At 33.8% G+C, this 21,443-nt stretch overlaps 2 protein-coding genes across 4 annotated transcripts in view; both read left to right on the top strand.

The window, feature by feature from the left end:
* Positions 1–17,441, top strand: part of fnip2 (folliculin interacting protein 2) — a 40,166-nt gene extending 22,725 nt beyond the window's left edge. For all 3 annotated transcript variants that reach the window (XM_056460511.1, XM_056460491.1, XM_056460501.1), the window contains 8 exons: positions 1,314–1,402; positions 3,691–3,837; positions 4,104–4,273; positions 7,689–8,388; positions 10,590–10,746; positions 12,151–12,351; positions 13,904–14,019; positions 15,577–17,441. In XM_056460511.1, the coding sequence (XP_056316486.1) occupies positions 1,314–1,402; positions 3,691–3,837; positions 4,104–4,273; positions 7,689–8,388; positions 10,590–10,746; positions 12,151–12,351; positions 13,904–14,019; positions 15,577–15,655 (1,659 nt within the window). In that variant the 3' untranslated portion in view covers positions 15,656–17,441. The remainder of the gene's footprint in view (positions 1–1,313; positions 1,403–3,690; positions 3,838–4,103; positions 4,274–7,688; positions 8,389–10,589; positions 10,747–12,150; positions 12,352–13,903; positions 14,020–15,576) is intronic.
* A 1,348-nt stretch (positions 17,442–18,789) lies between these two features.
* Positions 18,790–21,443, top strand: part of LOC130231081 (zinc finger and BTB domain-containing protein 5) — a 21,731-nt gene continuing 19,077 nt past the window's right edge. Inside the window, exon 1 of the mRNA XM_056460481.1 lies at positions 18,790–18,950. The gene's annotated coding sequence lies outside the window, so the exon portion shown is untranslated. The remainder of the gene's footprint in view (positions 18,951–21,443) is intronic.

The raw sequence follows: 21,443 nt of genomic DNA, 5'->3' as shown, positions 1-21,443 counted from the left end.
ATGTCACATGGAAGAAACAGCCAACAGAGGATTCCGCTTGGTCTTAAAGCCTTCTTTGATTGTTTTTTTTAACAATTTAGTATGGCACAGCGGTCAAAATAGGACAAATGAGCTCATGTATGGGACAAATTCCAGACCTTTATTAGTGAGGGGTGGGTTTTTTGAACCACCCGCACCCCCTCCTCCCCCAGCTATGGGCCTGGAATTTAAAATGCATTTATTAATTAAGTTATTTTTAAGTGTTTAGGCCAAAACATGACAGAAAAAGTGTCTTATTTAACAGGCTGAAAAAAACAAGCAATTAGGCTGATATTAGACAGGGAAACTATTTTTAGAATGACTTTAAGAATTACTGAATTTGCCAGCAATGCAGCATTGTTTAACAATAACAATAGATTAAGAAGAACCAAATAAATCTTGTCAGGTATAATTACAAGAAGAAACAATTGACATTTTATTAAAATACTCTATTTAAGAATTACTGTATAGCCTCAAAAGACTAATTAATTATATATTATTGATTAATATTACTTTCTTATATATCACACCTTCAAACCACTAGGTTTCACACAGACCTTGGCATGAAGCTTATTATTCTTTATATATTTACTTACTACGATTATGATTTATTCTTCTGTGAAATTGAAATTATTTTCCTAAGGGGTGTTTAGTAGAACCAACAAATTTGTCACGGTATTTCCTATGATATATTTATTTTTTAAATGAAACAGTAAGTTTTGCTGTAATGAAAGCAGTTTTTACAATTATTTATAAATTTTGTAAGGTAAATATTATTAGCACAGTGAAGGGGAGTGGCCAGAGGTGCTGTAATGTTATAGCAGAGACATTCCTGGTGATGTGGAGCTGATCTGCAAATCACAGCACATCATGTTAGCTGACCAATCAGAGCCTCTTGAGGGTAGGTCTTCAGAGGAACTAGAAAATATGACAGTCATTTTCATGTTAGCTGAGTAGCTGTATATAATCAAAATAATATATATGAAAAAATAACGTGATTTTTTACAAATGAACCATGAGCACACATTGCTTTGCACCCCATAAACACAACCAAGCCTTAAAAATATTCTCTGGACCACCCCTTTAAGCACTTAAATTGCACTTCAAGCTGAATAGTATATTGCATAATAACTAGTAGCATATTATGTACTGCCATCATGGACAAAAGGAATTAGATATTAAAACTTATGTTTAAAAATGTGTTAAATGTTCTCCTTATTAAATATGAAATGAAATGAAATTTAAATTGCACACGTATTCCTGAAAGTTTAAACCTTGTGCGAATTTTTTTTCAGGCAATGATTGTGTGCAGAAGGATAGCAGAGTCCAGTCAGCGAGTGCAGGTCTATCTATGCAGAGTGATGGAAGCTCTTGGAGAATTCAGGTAAAAGATATCATCACACTTCATATAGATTTGTTTTGAATTCCTCATGTTCAGTTCAATTCAAGTTTATTTGTATAGTGATTTTTACAATGACTATTGTTTGAAAGCAGCTTTACAATACCACATTATTGCATTAAAATCAACTTCAGAAAAGTGTAGGTTATTAGTTACCATAACTTTATTAGTTGCTAATTTAACTACTTTAACTAGTATCTAATAGCTTTTAAAGTTAAAGTTATTATTTATAAACATAGTTAACCTGCAGTTATATAGTATATAGGTGATGCCTGTGTAATTGTAAGTGTATATATGTATTAGGTGTATGTGTTGTCCTTGAAGTCTTCGATCACTCATTCATGTTGTCCCAACACAAATTAAGTTAACTTAATTGTTTTATGTTCAATCCACTTAAATTTGTAAAAATAGTTAAGTTGTCCCCCAAAAAACCTCAAGAATTCTGTTATTTTAGCTCATTTTAAATAAATGGTTTCAATAATGAGCAAACAATATTTTTTTAAGTGATGGTTGGCATCATCTCTTCACAGGTTTTTATTTCTACTGTTGCACTTTCTGTATAGTACCATTCGATAAACCTGAATAAACAGTGTTCATACGAGTGCTAAAAATCCTTGAAAATGTTTGAGTTTTAATCTGGTGTTTTCAAGGTTTGAGAAGTGCTCACATATCAGAAAACATTTTTGAAACTGCTTTAAAATGTAATTGTGTTGCTTTCATAATGATTGACCTTTATTAAATAGTTAAAAACACCTAACTATTTTATTAAAATGTATAGTTTTTGCTTTTACATAATATGCATGGAGATTACCACTTCATAAGTGAACATTACATAATTATATAACTTAACATTTAAGAAGAAAGATGAAACATTTAATATTTGATTAGATGACATTTAAGAGAGTAAATGACAGTAATCCAGTGTTGGCTTGGGACAAGCATGCCTTTCCAATTTTCATTAGAATACTATACTATAGAATACTATAACAAATAGCATCTGATATACAGTTGAAGTTAGAATTATTCTCTTCTGGAGAAGAAAATTCAGCTAGAATTTGACATTTAAAAAAAAAAACCATTTTAAGGTCAAAATTATTGGCCCCTTTAAGCTATACATTTTTTTCGAGAATCTACAGAACAAACCATCATTATACAATAACTTGCCTCATGTAACTTTAAATGTCACTTTAAGCTGTATAGAAGTGTCTTGAAAAATGTCTAGTAAAATATTATTTACTGTCATCATGGCAAAGAGAAAATAAATCGGTTATTAGAAAAGAGTCATTAAAACTATTATGTTTAGAAATGTGTTGAGAAAATCTTCTCTACGTAAATAGAAATTGGGGAAAAAAAATAAACAGGGGGATAATAATTCAGGGGACGGTAATAATTCTGACTTCGACTTTAATGTGATGAAGAAAATATATTTAATTTGCCACCCAAACACTACTTAATACACTTAATTGTACATGTATTATTATTACATGTAAATATTATTGCTTTTTGTAAGACACTATATTGTATAACTGCAAGTTAACAACATTTATACATTGCCAACCCTTTACGCAACTCCTTAACTTTTCTGATTTTGACTAATGTATCGATGTGCACCCTTTTGTGTATGGAGGACCAGGAGTGCCGGTTGGAAATAAAACGAAGAATTAAATGATCAATTTAATGGTTGCAGCATTTTAAATGTATATAAATAAATCACAATATAAATGTACAAACAAATAGAGATATTTAAATGTGTTTATTTGTGTGGTGTTTTTAAATGTCATTTAATAAAGCAATAAAACAATGTATTAAAAATTTACTTTTAAATGTATAAATAAACAATTTTATAAATGTTGATCTAATTCATGTTTAAAAACGCAGATTAATCGAACAATAAAAAAGTGTATTAATAAATCATTTAAAATGCATTTAAATGCACAATTTAAATAGCTTTTTAAAAAGGCATATGGCAAATGCTTTTCTCTGTCTATTTGCCACTTGCTTTTATTTTCTTTTTGCCACATGCTTTTCTCCAGTTAGAAATAAATTCAGGTAAATAATGCTATTGAGAAGTCCACACATGGGAGCAACCAATCAGCTTTTACCTCAAGTAAAGCTAACCCCTCATGAATTGCATTTAACTTGTGTTATTAAAAGTCCTTAAATCTGACTTTGGAAATAGTGTAAATCCTAAATGAAACAAAAAATAGTAAAGACATCGTAATTGAAGCACTGGTTTACATTCGATACTCATCTGGCTTTGTGTGGGTCTTCAGGATGACGGTGTGGAACCTGTACATGGCTCCCCGCATCAGCGAACCAGTCTGGCTGTCCATGATCTCCCAGAGTGCCGAGCGAAACCTACTGTGCCAGCGCTTCCTGAAGGAGATGAGTTTGCTGATGGAGCACGGAGTCAAGAGCCAGTCAGTGGTCTTTAACCTTTTCAACTAAACATATTACCTGAAATCTTTAACCCTGTTCTTCTATTAGTACTGTGTAATCAAAGGGAAATTGAGTTATTTGTTTCCATCACCATCACTGATCCTAAGCGTGTCAACAAACACAGTTGTCCAGGTGTGTCTGTGTGGCAGTCAGTCATGAGTAACTTCCTCTTGATTGCCTTATTTTCTTGAGTTCTGGTTGGACGATTGTGAACTTTTTCTTTTTTTTTTTTTATAATCTGGTCTAGGTTTCTGTCAGCTCTCCTTACTGCTGTTCTTACACATCATTTAGCCTGGGTGCCAACCGTCATGCCCAGCAACCTGCCGCCAATCAAACCTGCCTGCCAGAAACCCACTTCCCAAACGGTGGATCTGCTGGCTAAATCTCACCCGTACAACCCGCTGTGGGCTCAGTTAGGTAAGAATACACATACGAATTTAATATTTACTTTAACAAATATACTCATATTATATTAGTCAAGGAGCAGACAAATGTTACTTAATGAAGTTTTGTGCATCAGGAGTGGTATAAAGTTCAAGTCGAGTCAAGTTGGCTTTATTGTCATTTTAACAATATACAGTGCAGTATACAGTGAAACGAAACATTGTTCCTCCAAGACCAAGGTGCTACATCAAACAATATAAATTGACAACATGACACGGGACTGTGCACCAGTAGTGTAGTCGGGGCTATAAGCACGTATACTCAGTATGCCTACTTTTTTCCACTAGCTGTTTGGGTATTACGACTTCTGAGGATCAATAATTGCGTATACCCTTGGTATACTCACTTGTTTTGCTGATTAGACTTCCCTAATTTACGTGTATTCGCATCCCCTTTAACTGTATACCAAATGTTTTTTTAACTCCCATCTTAATTTGTTTTTCGAAGTCAGCTGAATGATGTCTCGCTGAAACGTTTAGATAAAATTATAATACAACATGGGCGGGTTGGGTGGGTAATAGTACACCACCTTTTTTTTAGGACTACACCACTGCTGTGCACTACTAATGAAATAAATGAAATAAGATAAATTAAAATTAAAAAATAAATAAAATAAAAATATGAATAAGACTATGAATAAGAGCGCAAAGTGCAGTTTGTGCAACATTTAGTGCATATAAGACAGGACAGACAAGACAGAACAGGAAACAGTAATGCAGAGCAGTACATCAGTACAGTACAGATGTTGTGCAAATTGGAGCAGATATAAAGTTGCCCATAAACAGTGTAAAAGACAGGGAGACAGTTTAAAAAAAATACTTTGTTCACTAAATATGCATGCAATTAATAGTCAAAAATGACTATAAATGCATTTATAATGTTATAAAACCTTTATAAGCATTAATAATATTATAATTTAATTTTATTTCAGAGAAATGCTGTTTTTTTGCTTTCTATTTTTCAAGCAATCCTTAAAGAATTGTGAAAAAATTTGTCACAAACGTTACAGTTTTTGCTGTACTTTTTATCAAATTTACTAGTACTTCATCTATGTTAAGGTGCTTTGACACAATTTACATTGTAAAAAAAAAACTATAGTAATAAAGATAAGTTCAACTGAATCAAAAAAATGTTATTTCAGGCAATTCTTTTATATGAAATAAATAAGTTTCTTTAAATTCTTTTGTAATCAAAGTCAATATTTTGATTGTTTTGGCAGTGGTGGAAAAATTGTGTTTGTATTATTCAGCGCATGAGTTGAAAATATTCAGTAAAATAATTTAAAACACATTTAATAAAGCAAGTCTGTTGTTTTAAATGTTTTCTGTATAATTCCACGTAAACAATATATACATTCTTAATGATTCTTAACTACATCAAGTCTAAAAAGACAAGACCTAAATTGTGCAAATTATATTTTGCTAATTATAGGCTTTTCAAATATATATTATAACACACAGTTGAAGTCAGAATTATCAGCCCCCCTTTGAAATTTTTTTTTCTTTTTCAAATATTTCCCAAATGATGTTTAACAGAGCAAAGAAATTTTCACAGTATGTCTGATAATATTTTTTCTTCTGGTGAAAGTCTTATTTGTTTTATTTCGGCTAGAATAAAAGCAGTTTTTAATTTTTTATTAACCATTTTAAGGACAAAATTAATAGCCCTTTAAGCAATTTTTTTTCGACTGTCTACAGAACAAACCATCGTTATACAATAACTTGCCTAATTACCCTAACCTGCCTAGTTAACCTAATAAACCTAGTTAAGCCTTTAAATGTCACTTTAAGCTGTATAGAAGTGTCTTGAAAAGTATCTAGTTAAATATTATTTAATCTCATAATGGCAAAGCTAAAATAAATCCGTTATTAGAAATGAGTTATTAAAAGTATTATTTTTAGAAATGTGTTGGGAAAAAAATATTCTCTCCGTCAAACAGAAATTGGGGGAAAAATAAACAGGGGGGGGGGGGGGGGGGGGGGTGGCGGGGTAAGATAACTGTATCTTACTGCAATTACAGGCCATTTTATATTTTTCAGTTTTATTTAATTATAAAATGTGGGAGATTTTATGCATTAAAATGGAAGAAACAATGAAACTTTAGCTTTAACTTTTGCTGTCACGCGCTCAACAGAAAAGGCTGCAATTAGCTCTAACAGTCAGCGCGGCTCTGTGACACGGACACTGATGTTAAACAGCCGCGGCGATCAGCTGATCTAATATAGACGGTGACACGGTGGAGAAAACTTGCTCTGCAGACATGCTCTTGTCTGGGTTCACAAGTAACGTTATTGTTGTAACAGTCATGAGAGGATATAAAACATTACCTCAGGAACACGCCAGCATGTCAAAGGTGCCACAGAGAGTGAGAGAGATTACAGCTTTAATTTTTTCGTAACTAGATTCTGATGTACTTCCCTGTCAGTGAAAGACTGTCCCGCAAACTCACAAGCAGTGGATTGTGCACAGTTATCTGCTTTTTAAGTAGTTGGAGCGTTTTAATTACTCTGCGTCTCCTCCCTCGCCATAGTAAGCTACCGCCATATAACGCATAAATGAAGTCAATAATAACCGCTTATGATTGTTACTAAACCCATACCAAATTTTTTGCGTCTGCATCGAGGTGCATCCAAGAAACAATTCATTTTGACACACATTATATATTTGTTTAAGGTATATAAAAAATAAATTCTCAAAAAATGTTTATATTAAGCAAGTGTAACCAGATCCTCTTTAAAAAAAAATTTAATATTTTTTCTAGGTATAATTTTCATTTGATTAAATTTTCTCATTAAAGGAAAGCTACTATGCAAAAATCACTTTTATACGTGGTTTAAACACGTGTGTGGCAACAGTCTGTGAATAGAACCAGCTTATAATGGAAAAAATATATACATCTTTTTTATGATCACACATTATAAAAACTGCAGAAACACTTTGATTGACATTCTCCCTTTGTGCATGTCATCATGGGGGAAAGCCCCACCCACTAGTGACGATCTGTCCCTCATTAGCATAGGATCTTAGTCTTGTTTTTGAATCTGCCATTATGCTGATGCATAGGCATTTGTAGCTTTTGAAAAGAGCGCACAATCTTATTTGAATTTAAAGCGACAGTAACCAAAATGGCACAATTAGGATCAAAGCCTAAAAGGGGCAGTTCTAAAGAGTTCTAAAACATTATTTGTGGGGTATTTTGAGCTGACACTTCACATACACACTATAGGGACACCAGAGACTTCTTTTACGTCTTGTAAAAAAATGGCATAATAGGTCCCCTTTAAAAAAAAATACAATACAGTTCAAATAAAAAAAGAAATTCAGGGAGTTAACCAGTTTGTGTTAACCAGTCTCAGTTTTGCATGCTGTTGTTTGTTGTCTTGTTTAGGTGACCTGTATGGTGCTTTGGGCTCTCCGGTGAGAGTGTGTCGAACGGTGGTCGTGGGCCGCAGAAGAGAGCTGGTACAGAGGGTCTTGTATATTCTCTCCTACTTCATTCGCTGCTCGGACCTGCAGGAACATGTGCAACCACAAGGACAGAAGGACAATCCAGCCAATCCCTGCACCTCTCCAACCACTGACCCCAACCCTGCCAATGAGAGGATCGGCGAAAAAACATTTCCCCCTCCACCAGACCCAATAAAGCCCATTCCAGGCACCTTTATGGAGCAAAATGACGAGACACTTTCGACAGATACAAACTCAACCAATACACCCACCGGTCTGGAAGCGAACACGTTCAGGCCTGAATGTACTGAAATGGGACCGGAATGTTTTGGAGAACACGTCGACTCTGTTGGAGGTGGATTAGAGCATATTTTGGCCAATCAGAGTCCTCTTCTGCAAAGGGTGCAGTTTCACATTGGCAGCCCCAGAGAGGTGGAGAATGTGGGACAGGCTGGGGGTCTGACTGGGATGGGGTGTGGGGGGCGAGGGTTGGACAGGAAGTTGCATCAAAGGCTTTTGACGGACATACGGAGGAATGAGAGTTCGGATAGTGCTCTAGGTGACAGTGATGATGAGGAAACCTCATCGAGAGAAATGTACATGGCTGCTGAGCAAACGGAGTACGAGTTGCCACTACCAAGGTAAGTGCAACTCATTTTATTATGAACACTCTCTTAATATAAAGATGTTTTTGCCGTCTCCAAAAAGAGCATTAAGCTGGAAAAATTGTTTCCATAAATATCTGCTGTCAAACAAACAAATGCGTTTTAAACATGACTCTACAGCTCAGGGCTGCCTGTTGTGTGTTCAAAAACCTAGGTATGGTCAGGAAATGGGATAAAACTTTTATTAAAACCTGAATTATTAGCCCCCTTTGAATTTTTTTTTCTCTTTTTAAAATATTTCCCAAATTATGTTTAACAGAGCAAAGAAATTTTCACAACATGTCTGATAATATTTTTTCTTCTGGAGAAAGTCTTATTTGTTTTATTTCTGCTAGAATAAAAGCAGTTTTTAATTTTTTAAACACTGTTTTAAGGACAAAATTAATAGCCCCTTTAGGCTAATATTTTTTTCGATAGTCTACAGAACAAACCATCGTTATACAATAACTTACCTAATTACCCTAACCTGCCTAGTTAACCTAATTAAGCCTTTAAATGTCACTTTAAGCTGTAGAGAAGTGTCTTGAAAAATATCTAGTCAAATATTATTTACTGTCATCATGGCAAAGATAAAATAAAATAGTTATTAAAAATGAGTTATTAAAACTATTATGTCTAGAAATTAGTTGAAAAAAAATCGCCTCTCTGTTAAAGAGAAAACGGGGAAAAAAATGAACAGGGGGGCTAATAATTCTGATTTCAACTGTATATACATCTCAAAGGGTTCTCAATGCCAAAGCTTCAAATCTCAATTTTCATTAATGGCAAAAGTTTGAAAGAATTGGTTGTAGCAAAACTTGTTTTTAATAAACACGTCACATAAATCAACAATTAAAAAAAACGCAGTGCCTTTTGCATTTATAAAAACATTGATGATAATTGGAAAATTGCTAAATGATATTTAATTTAAGTGTCAGACGGGTTTTTTTTTTTTTTTTTGTTATTTAACAATAAAACCCATGGTCAGTCTGCAACGAATAAATGAACCACAGTGTGTTTACAAATAGATTTACTGACATATTTACTGGCTAATGCACTTTGTAACATTGGTAGAGGGTTTGAAATCTTTTTTTTTTTTTTTGTTACCAAACGTGATTTCATATTCCAGAATAATGAGGATATAATCTATTTTATAGTATTCTATAGTAATGAAAGTCTATACTCTGTTGATGATCTTTTTCTTTAGCTACAGGGATAGTTGATGTTTTCTATAATGCAAATGTGGAGTTTATTTGCAAGGTTGCCCTCTAGTGTCCACCAGATTGAATGACAGATATTACATTACGTGTGTGCTCATACAGTATAAAAAAAGTCACAGAATAACTTTCTGTAAAGAGACGGGACTTTTCTCTTATTGGATGTATACCAGTTATTGTCATAGATATCAAATATTGCAGTAAATACCAGAAAATATTGTGAAACCGATTAGCATATTGCACAGTTTTAGCATATAGCATATAACACCATCACATAGTAGATTTAGATTTAGATTTAGATTTAGTCATTTAGCAGACGCTTTTATCCAAAGCGACTTACAAATGAGGACAAGGAAGCAATTTACACAACTATAAGAGCAGCAGTGAACAAGCGCTATAGACAAGTTTCAGGCGTGTAAAAGTCTAAGAAGCAAAAACATTAGTAGAATTTTTTTTTTTTTTTTTTTTTTTTTTTTAATAGAGAGAGAGAGAGAAAGAGGGCTCAGTTAGTGGTATAGCCAGAGAGGCAATTGCAGATTAGGAGGAAAAGTGGAGACATAGTAAAGGAGACAAGTGGAGTGGAGACATAGTAAATCTTGCATATAATGTTTTTGATTCATGTCTACTTTTTCCAAATCCAAACTGTTCCCAATCAATGAAATTCCCTCTACAGCTTTTACTGACCAAAGACTTTTGTGGCTGAACTCTTTCTGTCATCTTCACTCATGCTGAATTTTAATTGCCACAAATCCACGCACACGACTTGTCATGGCAGTATAGATGAGAGAGCTCTGGTGGCAGGAGGGGTAAAAGTGTGGAACATTCAGAAGACGTATAATAACATTATATTATACGGAATGAATTATGATTTTACTTTAATCTTGCAGCACTCAACAAGGTTTAGTTTTTGTATCTTGGTAGTAACAAGTCTGTACACCTTATCTTTAGTGAAGGTCGCAGTAACCATCTTTATTTATGTAGTTCTCAGGTGGAGAGTCGAGCCAGTGTCAATCATTTTGGCCGTTCTCTGCTGGGCGGCTACTGTCCTCAGTACATGCCCGACTTTGCTCTGCATGGCATCAGCTCAGATCTCAGGCTAAAACAGTGCCTCATGGCTGACCTGGAACACACTGTTCTTGTAAGTGCAGTCACATTTATTTATTGCAGAATATAGTAAATGATTCATCAGTTTTGAGTGACAAAATCAATATAATGAGAAAAAAATCTACAAAAATCTAATAATGCTTTTCAAAGTTGCTTCTTTTTTCACATTTATATATAGCATTGTTTATCAACACTGTTGCAGTTACAGCCATCTTTGTTATCGTACCTTAGTAGTAGTACATTTATTTTGACATTTTAATAAATTATTTTTAGTGTAAACAATTGTTATTAAATTAGGAAAATGACTCTCCAGTGCTTTTGTAGATGAAGTAAAAGAAATATTGCCAAAAGTAAAGTGATGCAAGCTGGAAAAATAGACTATTATTAATAATATTATAATATAAAAATGTGGCCAACACAGTGGCTCAGTGGTTAGCACTGTCGCCTCGCTGCACGAAGGTCACTGGTTCGAGTCCCGACTGGGTCAGTTGGCATTTCTGTGTGTAGTTTGCATGTTCTCCTCGTGTTCGCGCGGGTAAAGTGCGAACTTCTCTGTGTGCTCTGGTTTCCCCCACAGTCCAAAGCCATGCGGCATAGGTGAATTGAATAAACTAAATTGGCTGTAGTTTGTGTGTGAATGAGTATGAATGGCTGTTTCCCAGTACTGGGTTGCAGATGGAAGGGCATCCGCTGTGTAAAACATATGCTGGATAAGTTGGCGGTTCATTCCGCTGTGACCCCTGATGAATAAAGGAGCTAAGCCGAAGGAGAAGGAATGAATGAATAGTAATAATAATAATAATAATAAAATATTGTTTCATTATTATAATTTTCAACTATATAACACACTTTTTTTACAGACAATATTATATTATTATGGTCTTCATCTTTCAAACCATGACAATTATTAAATTGATTTATTAAAAGATTTATTAAAATAATAAAAATATATCCATTTAAAAAAAAAGAAAAAAAAAAGATGACTTTGGAAACCAAATGTAATTACAATTACATAACCACCTATATATATATATATATATATATATATATATATATATATATATATATATATATATATATATATATATCTATATATATATATATCTATATATATATAGATATATATATATGTATATATATATAGATATATATATATATATATATATATATATATATATATATATATATATATAGATATATATAGATATATATATATATATATATATATATATATATATATATATATATATAGATAGATATAGATAGATAGATAGATAGATAGATAGATATATGAATAATAAAATGAATAATAAAAAGGGATTATTTTGTTTACAGATTAGATTTTTTCCACAAAACATAATAAAAACAAGTAACAGAGTATTTATTTGTTTGGGCTGTTTGAATTGAGTACATCATGAAAACGTGTGTGTTTGTGCAGCATCCAGCGCTGGATGAACCGGTGGCCGAGGCTCTGTGTATTGTGGCAGATACAGATCGACTGAGTGTTCAGGTGGTGACGAGTCAGAGGCAAATGTGTGAAGGCGGACGGTTGGGCAGAGACGTGATGGTGTCCAACCTCATACACACACTCATCACATCAGTTCTGCAGCTGTATGCGCTCAACATCGCTGCTGATTTTGTAAGTCTTTTTAACACAAGCATATTTACAATTCAGTCAAAGTTTGTTTGGTCTGCTGTTCAAACTGTGAGGGCCGGTATGATTTTTGTTTTATTGTTTTATTTTTTTTTTAATAAATGATAAAATGAGCTATCTTATCATGATATTTCTAAAAACTGACCCATAAAAACATATTTTTCCGTCAATAACCTATTATATAATTATATGCATATAATAGCATATAATTATATGCATTTCTAACTACATTTAGAAAGTACATACATCCTAATAAGTTCATATCATATATAAATGTTAAAAATCATATCTAATTTATAGATTCATTTGGTTGTGGTTTTTAATTGTATATTTATTAATGAAATGTTTGTGCCATGAAAACAGCCATTGTTGCTGACATGGCATTAAATAAAAATATATTATGATATGAATCAAAAGACTTCAACTTGTTTGTTTGTGACTTATTTAATAATGATTGCTCAAAGTCCATTGTTAAAACAACAGTAATACAATTCAATATAGATGACAAATATTGTACACCCCTCCTTGCATTAATTATGGTGGGCGAGAGAGCTCCAAAGTGCTACATATTAAGAAAGCACATGCAAATAGAACAACGTAAAGAAACTAATTGTGCAGACCACTATGAAAATATGTCGAGGAACTCCAAAAATGGCTAATTCCTGTTTGGATTCAGCTGTGTTGTCAGATTTTAGAGGTATATTTACTTTTTTTTTGAGTTTGTTCTTCTTCATCTTACAGTTGTTCTGAGAGTAACTCCCTAACATGGCTTTAAAAATAACATTGAATTTAACATTAATTGTGCAATTAGTCACTTTATCTGCTTGTTAAGTCGTGACGGATGAAATCCTGTTTCCAGGTCCAAGCCACTACTCATTTCAGAAATTTTATTTGAGAAAATATTTGTTTATGACCACTTTTTACACACACACATTAAGACGAACTTTATATAAATTCATGGTGTACACAACAGTCTCTGGACTTGCTGCATTACAAACACCAATAATTTAACAATTTTTAAAAAATTTATCACTTTCTAGCTATTAGATATTTATGCACGGATGTTTATATTGCGATCATGGTTTTTGAAAGTATTACATTGCTTTGTAAATGTTTAATATTAACATTTGTTGAGTCTCCCCATACAGTTTGTCATGGCGCATGGACCCGTGTCACACTTAACAAGCGGATTACAGCGAAAATATACAAATAACAAAAAAAATCATAGGACCAGGACATTAAAATAAACAAAAATATCACCTCTCTCAGATCGTTCAACAACGCTGCTGACTCCAAACAGAAAGCAGTTGGGTTTTCTATATGCATGCGTTTCTTAACTAACAGTGTATTTTTTTTATTAGCATGTTTTGTTAGAATTTACATGAGCGTGTGTTATCAAAATGTACATTTTCTCAGTATGTTAGTGTTTCTCTTTTTGTGTGTGTGTGTTTTCTTAACTTGGAGTATGTTTGAGCTCAGTAGATTTCAAATAATTTTGATATTTGAACTTTTTCTGTGTATGCAAAAATCATTTCAGTGTGTGATGCACCTGGAGGACCGGCTACAGGAGGTGTACTTTAAGAGTCGATCCTTAGCAGAATATCTGAGAGGACAAACCAGGGTCCATGTAAAAGAGCTGGGGCTTGCTCTGGGGTAAGACCACAATTACTATACACACTTATTGTTTCTGATCCTACACTTAAATTGATGGTTAATACAAAAACAAATTAAAAGTACCTCATCATTTACTCTTCCTCAAGTGTTTTTAAACCGTTTCTTTATTCTGTTGAACACAAAAGAAGATATTTTAAAGAATGCCATCTGCTGGGACCTATCAACTTCCAGAATTGGAAAAACAAATATTATGGAGGTTAATGGGTGCCAGCTATCAGCATTTTTAAAAATATTGTCTATCTTGTGTTCAACAAAAGAAACTCAAGTAGGTTTTAAACAAGTGAAGTGAATTTTTATTTTTGTGTAAACTGAAAAATAAAAGCCCTTTAAGGCCCTGTTTTTACTTAGTATTAATGTGGTTTTTCAGTGATCCATTTACAAGTAGTCTGTTTAGCCGTTTCACTTTGTTCACATATTTTAAACATGTTTTTTTAAATGCTTCTTTCCTGACCACTTGTCTTTGGATTTTGAATTGGAATTTAGAATTACAAATATGTAAACGGCAATATTTTTATTGAAATGTTACACGTATGTCAAGTTTTATATAAATGAAATCCATGTGTGAACTTGTATGTATTTTGCATTTTTCCATGTATCAATTTTATATGGGAACCTAGCAAACATTAATATCTTGTTTTGTTGCCATTAAATGCGTTTGACAAGTATCTCAGCAATTTGATGAAATGCATTTTCAACTGCCTTTTGAAAGTGGTCAAATGTGGACAAGAGTAAAGTGTTTCAGACCCTGTTTACATTTGTTATTTAGTATTGTCCACTTTTGATTTGATTGATGGACTCTTAAAGGCACAGTTCACTCACTCATTTACATGTCACAAACCCTTTTGAATTTCTCTCTTCTGTCTAACACAAAAGAAGATAGTTTGAAGAATGCTGTACTTCCATACTGTTTGTTTTCCCTGGATGTCAGTGGTTTCCAACATTCTTCAAAATATCTTTTGTCGGTGCCAATAGCCTAGTGGTTAGTGCAGGCATGGGCAAACTCGATCCTCGAGGGCCGGTGTCCCTGCAGAGTTTTGCTCCAACACTAAGCAAACACACCTGAACACCCTAATTAGTGTCTTCAGATCACTAGAAAGCTACAAGCAGGTGTGTTTGATTAGGGTTGGTGCAAAACTATGCAGGGACACTGGCCCTCCAGGATCGAGTTTGCCCATCACTGGGTTAATGCGTCAACATATAGGACCCAGGTGCTCGCGGCGACCAGAGTTCGATTCCCGGCTCGAAGTCGTTTGCCGATCCTTCCTCTTTCTCTGTTCCCCATACTTTCCTGTCTGTTAATCTCCACTGTGCTGTCAATAAAGGTGAAAACCCCTAAAAAATAATTATTAAAAAATATATATAAATTCTTTTGTGTTCAGCAAAGAAAATCTAAATGTTTGGAACATTTTTTTTTTATTTTTGCATGAACTATTCCTTTAATGCCATGTGTAAAATGATATTTATGGTACTCTAAATGCAGAAAGTGTGAGGATAAAACTGCTTCTGTTAAATTTTTCCGTTTGTTTGTTTTTCCAGGATTGAGTCCAGTGACATTCCGTTGCTTGCAGCAGTGGCCAGCACACATTCACCTTACGTGGCCCAGATCCTTCTTTAAACGGACCAAGCAAGACTTAATTTTAAGGACCAATCAGAATGTGTTCCTGTTCTGTATGGACCAGCAATGATCTGATCCCTATCAGATGACCACACCAATCACAATGCACTGTGCTCGACAACCAATCAGAGCTCATGTCCAGCCTTAATCTACCAATCAGAATGCCTCGTATGTCCAGCTTGACAGTGTTTTGTGTGTGTGTTCATGTGTGAATCTATAGACTGAATCCTGCACCACATTAGGACATTTGTTAATGCCCTTTTTCAATTTGATCTCATGTTCTATTTATAAGGGAAGTCAGCAGATGTTATAGATGGAAAACTAAATCTTGTTCAAATGCACAATAGTTTAGTTCTAGGAAGAGCATGAGAAGCATGTTTACACCAGGAGCCACATTTTGTAGCATTTGTGAGGTGCAGAAGGATTTATTCACTCAAAATTTGATTTTAAAAATGCACTCCCCCTCATGTCGTACCAAGTCTGCAGGATTTTCCTCTTTTTGAAAGATATCCTGGACACTCTTATCTATATAATGAAAACGAAGGATGATAGGTGCTGCTGTAAAGGATGAAGAAAAAATTAAGATATCATGGAATGAGATTTTTAAAGTCAAGATCTTCTAAAGTCAAGACTTTGACAGTAAATGTCAGTGAACTTTTGTTTTTGTTTTGTTATCTAAAATAATCCCAAAGATTTAGGACAACATGAGATAGAATATGAATCATTTTAATGTTTGACAGAAATAGTCCAACAGAAATTAAAAGGAAGAAATTAAATTCCATCCGACCAACTGGCACAAGCGTAGCTCTGAAATCTTAATCTACTTTATTGAAGTTTTATTTAAGAAAATCATCAATTTGGTCCTGAAAGAAAGATTTCACAATGTCAGTTTTTGGAATTTGGTTGAATCAATCAATTTCCATTGTTTCTAGCCCAGTGTGATCTTAAGGTGTTTTTTAAATCCCTAATTTAAATATTATTTAATTATTTTTAGGCATTCTTTCTGAATTTGTGTGTGTGCGTGTGTGTGTTGTATGGAATGAAATTGTGTGCTTCAATCTCAGAAAGATGAGAGAATGTTTACATAATTGAAGGAGAGGTATATTAAACTGTGTTACTGTTGATTACTGGACAGTCCACAGATTGTGGATTGCAGTATTAATCTGGTGCTACTGTTTTATTAAAGGCTTACAAAAGCACATGCTCACTTTTAAGGCCTGTCCTTGCGAATGCTTAATATTTCAATGGTGTATGGCATTGTAAGTCAAACGTCACAGCAATAGAACCCCAAGTTTGTGACAAGTTTTTGTTTATTGTTCCACATTACAAACCTAGAGAAAGATGATTATTTTTGATATTTTTCACAGAATACTCTACCTCAAGTGAGAGATCTGAAAGTGACCTGATTAGGTGAGTTAAGGGGATTTGATCAGTTAGTATCACACATCAAGAATGCAGCGTGCTGATGTCGTCAGAGCATTTCAGTTTAAAACGAACGTCTTTTACAGGTGTGAACGTCCTTAGAGAATTTCTGTACTGAAAATAAATGTAAAGGTGTCTCTTTTTTTATACACACATATAATGTTTGGTTAAGGTTGGAATTTTGAACATTAAAGTTTTGCCACTTTTAGAAGCCTCTTTTGAGGCTAACAGATGTAATCTTTTGTTTTCTTTTGGTCTGTTCTGTGCATGGTGTTTACACTTTAGGTTGAATGCGGTTGAGTATTTTGTCTGTGACAATAGGATGTTGATAAGATCTAAACTAGTGATGAATAAACAAATTGCCAGGAACTCTGCTTTTTTTGTTACATGTCGTCTTTATTCTCGGTGTTAAGATCATATATTTTTATATTTTACATATGAATAAACAACCGAAATCTAAACTATATAATCTTATGAGTAATTTTGATATTTGATTTTGAGTCGAGGGAAATAAAGTGCTGAACTCTGAACTATAATCATATTGATTTAGAGGCTAAATGAAGTACAGTTATTTTTTTACAGTATTTAGAAATGTTTGTGTGAGTGCATTTGACCTTTAAGTTACAACATTTGCGCACAACATTTACTACATTACAACACTTTGTGCACGTTGTTAGTCTTAATGTTAACAATTAATCTTTGCAATGCACTGAAAAAAATATTTAATTTGTTTTGGTAATTTTTTATAAAAATGACAATCTAACCATTTCCACATAGCAAAATATCTCTGGCCCGGTTTGGCCCACACAATCAGCTCTTGCTTGGCCCACATGCCGCAGTGAATTGCGGTACTTGACTGGACCAAGTCTGGCTTCCAGACAAGGGCCAAACATACACCATGTCTCAGCCAAGTTAATAACCCATAACTGAGCCTGAACTAGGCCAGATATGTTGGTGTGTCACGACTGCAATAAAATTGATAAACCCATGAATCATTGAGATTTAGGTGTGCAATGGGCGGGCTTTTTCTTGAAGTGACCTGATTGGTCTTTTTTTTTCTTTATTTGAAAATAATGAAAACGTATTTTAAATGTGGGTCAAGATAGGCCAAACTTACATGGCCCACATATCAATTATTAACATCTGGCCCAAGTATTGTGTGCCGCCTTAAAGATGGTGCCACCTCTGCCAAACCAGGGCCATATTTGGCCCACATGTTGTATGCCAGTGCCGGATGAATGCCTGCTGTGCCAGATTTATGCCAAATTTGGGCCAGAATTCTTTGCTACTTGGGTTTACTTTTTTTAAGTGGATATTAGCCATGCTTCGCTAGCTATATTTCAGTCATCTGTGTCAAACAACCCTCCATAAATCATTCTAATTCTAATTCTGATGATTTTATGTTCAGGGAACTTTTCTTATTGTGCTGAAAATAGATTTGCTCCCATGGAGCCTACCTTTGAGGTGTTTGTGTCAGATATGATTAATTTACAATGAAGGAAAATGTTATTCTGAGCAACTAGCTAAATGCTGTTCATCAAAGAACCTGTTTATTTCTCAAGCCACCATAAAGTGTGTCTACAAACTTTCCTTTAATTATGTTGTTCTTATAGCCCCACGCTCCGGGGAAGTAGGTGGCGGCAATGCACTTTATCGTTGTACGTTGACCGCCATTAAAAAATAGGAAGAAGAAGAGACTGCGGTAGGGAGCGAGACGAGCCTGGGCAGCTGATACTGCCTCCCGTGACTGTCTCTATTGTACTACTCCACAGGCCAATACCTCTCATAACTATCATGGGCAGATGTTGTACGGATTTCTGGATGGTATTGGAGAGTAAACCCCGAATTCTGTGAAGACGCTTGAAATAGAGAAGTAAGTGTCTTTTAGGACTATGTGAGATGTGAGCTAGCCGCTAACAGTGTAGTATTTACCTTCCAGAATAACTAGCGTTACTTCCCTAATTTATTATTTATAACATATTTAAACTATGAGCTGCTATATTATATTCGTTTCCACACTTTGTTTTTGTTGTTGGCATGTACAGTGTGTGTTAATAAGCTTACAAAGACAAGTCGTTCTTTTGTCTTATTGATGTTTACGTTAGGATATGTTGTGTTTAATAGACTAACGTTAGGGATTCAGTTTGTGAAAAGGATATATGTTACACATTTGCTTCGGAGTTTATGTTCTAGTAACTTATTCTGTTTTCTGTGGTTTAGTTTAATGGAAGCTCATTTGTGTGCAGTTAACTTTACCAGAATTCACCATGGTAACCACTAACCAGAGCTTCCTCTGTCCAGTTGTTTTTTAACTACTCTAGTAGCTGAAGTAGTTTCAGTAAACGAGATACCAGATAGACTGTAAGCTATGTAGAACAGATTCACTGTAGATTGCAGCAAATTAATATGGTGATTGCTGAGACAAATTTTATATTTTTTTTTATATCAAATTTGGGATATTTTTTTTTATTGTTTGACTAGATCTCATTGCACTAATTCATTTTGAATTGTACATAACCACTGTACATATACATTTGTAATTATGTTCATATCTATCTGCATGCCTCTGATTATTAATAGCAACTGTACATATTCATCTATTGTAAATGTCTGTTCATAGCTAATAAAACCTGTATATAATGTTCATAGTACGTCAATCTGTAAATATCACCATCGTTTTCTATAATTGCATAACTGCACTTGCTGCTATTGCACTCAAGACCTAAACTGCATTTCGTTGCTTTGTACATGTGTAATGACAATAAAGTTGAACCTAATCTAATCTAATCTGAAATTCATAAATTGAATAATAATTTTGAATTGAATAATTATTCAAACAAAACAACTAAAACCATTATTATTATTATTACCCTTTTATTTGTGTATGTATGACGTAAATTACATTTATATCCAAAGTGATTTGAGCAATTAGCGTTATGGATGTAGTATTTGCAGTAAAAACTTAAATCAAATTCACATAGAAATTATTTGATTTTATTAATTATGTTGATTTTTATATTGAAACATCTGTTTATATTTTCTAAAACAACTAAGCACAGAGTTATGAGATCAGAAAAAGATCAATCTGTAAACATTTATATATATATATATATATATATATATATGTATGTATGTATATGTATGGATGTATGTATGTATGTATGTATGTATGTATATATATATATGTTATGTTTGACTAAGCCGAAAAGAAAATGAATGAATGAATATCTAAAACCTTAAATATAGATGAAACATCTACATTTAGATTGTGTTACATTTTTCATATTAATTTAATGACATTCACGGTGCACTGACAATACTTTCCATACACAATTTTAGATTTTACTTCACAGCGCAGGAATTGTTGTTTAAATGCATAATTTCTAAATGCATTTATATTTATAAATTATTTGTAATACAATTTTATCCTTTAATACAAGCAGTCAGATATATTAACTATACTTTTATTTTACCTGCTCAAAGAAAACATTTAATAAATAAAATGTAAATATTATCCCGCTTGCGGGCAATGCAGTGGCGCAGTAGGTAGTGCTGTCGCCTCACAGCAAGAAGGTTGCTGGTTCGAGCCTCGGCTGGGTCAGTTGGCATTTCTGTGTGGAATTTACATGTTCTCCCTGCGTTCGTGTGGGTTTCCTCCGGGTGCTCCGGTTTCCCCCACAGTCCAAAGACATTGGGTAGGCTAAATTGTCTGTAGTAAAGGTGTGTGTGAATAAGTGTGTATGTGTTTCCCAGTGATGGGTTGCGACTGGAAACAAATGCTGGATAAGTTGGCGGTTCGTTCCACTGTGGCGACTAAGCCAAAAAGAAAATGAATGAATGAATTATCCCGCTTGCTTATTCAGCGTTGTCAAGTGAGTTCTTAAACACCTGTAATCGGTCATTCTGTTCCCACAAGAAGAGCACAAAAAGAGCCATATCAAGATAATTGCAGCTTTTGCAATTTGAAAATCGCACTTTTTCAAATCTCGATTTTGGTTTAAAATCGATTAATCATGCAGCCCTACTTTGTAATACAAGCCTAAGCAAACAACGTAGAAAGGATTTCGCCATTTTGTTTTTTTTGTGTTTTTTTTCATGGGAAGGTTGACATTTATATGAAATTGCTCATTTACAAAAAAGAAACAAAGCAATTTCTCAAAAACTGAACAATAGCTGATGCAATAATGCACAATGGCAGGTTTTTGAGACATCTAAATAAGGAAACAAGCTGCAAAAGAAAAGAAGCATTGATATGTATGACATATAAGCAGTAACTAACAAGACTGTCACTACCTTTTCATTAGCTCAGAAAGTTTAACCATACATTTTAAAGTTTGATTTGGATGTTTTCAAGACATGTCAAGTA

This window comes from Danio aesculapii, chromosome 1, assembly GCF_903798145.1.
Source record: "Danio aesculapii chromosome 1, fDanAes4.1, whole genome shotgun sequence".
In the NCBI taxonomy this organism is placed as follows: domain Eukaryota; kingdom Metazoa; phylum Chordata; class Actinopteri; order Cypriniformes; family Danionidae; genus Danio; species Danio aesculapii.
Note: the sequence above shows the minus strand (reverse complement) of the source record. Positions and strands in the feature narration are given on the sequence as shown.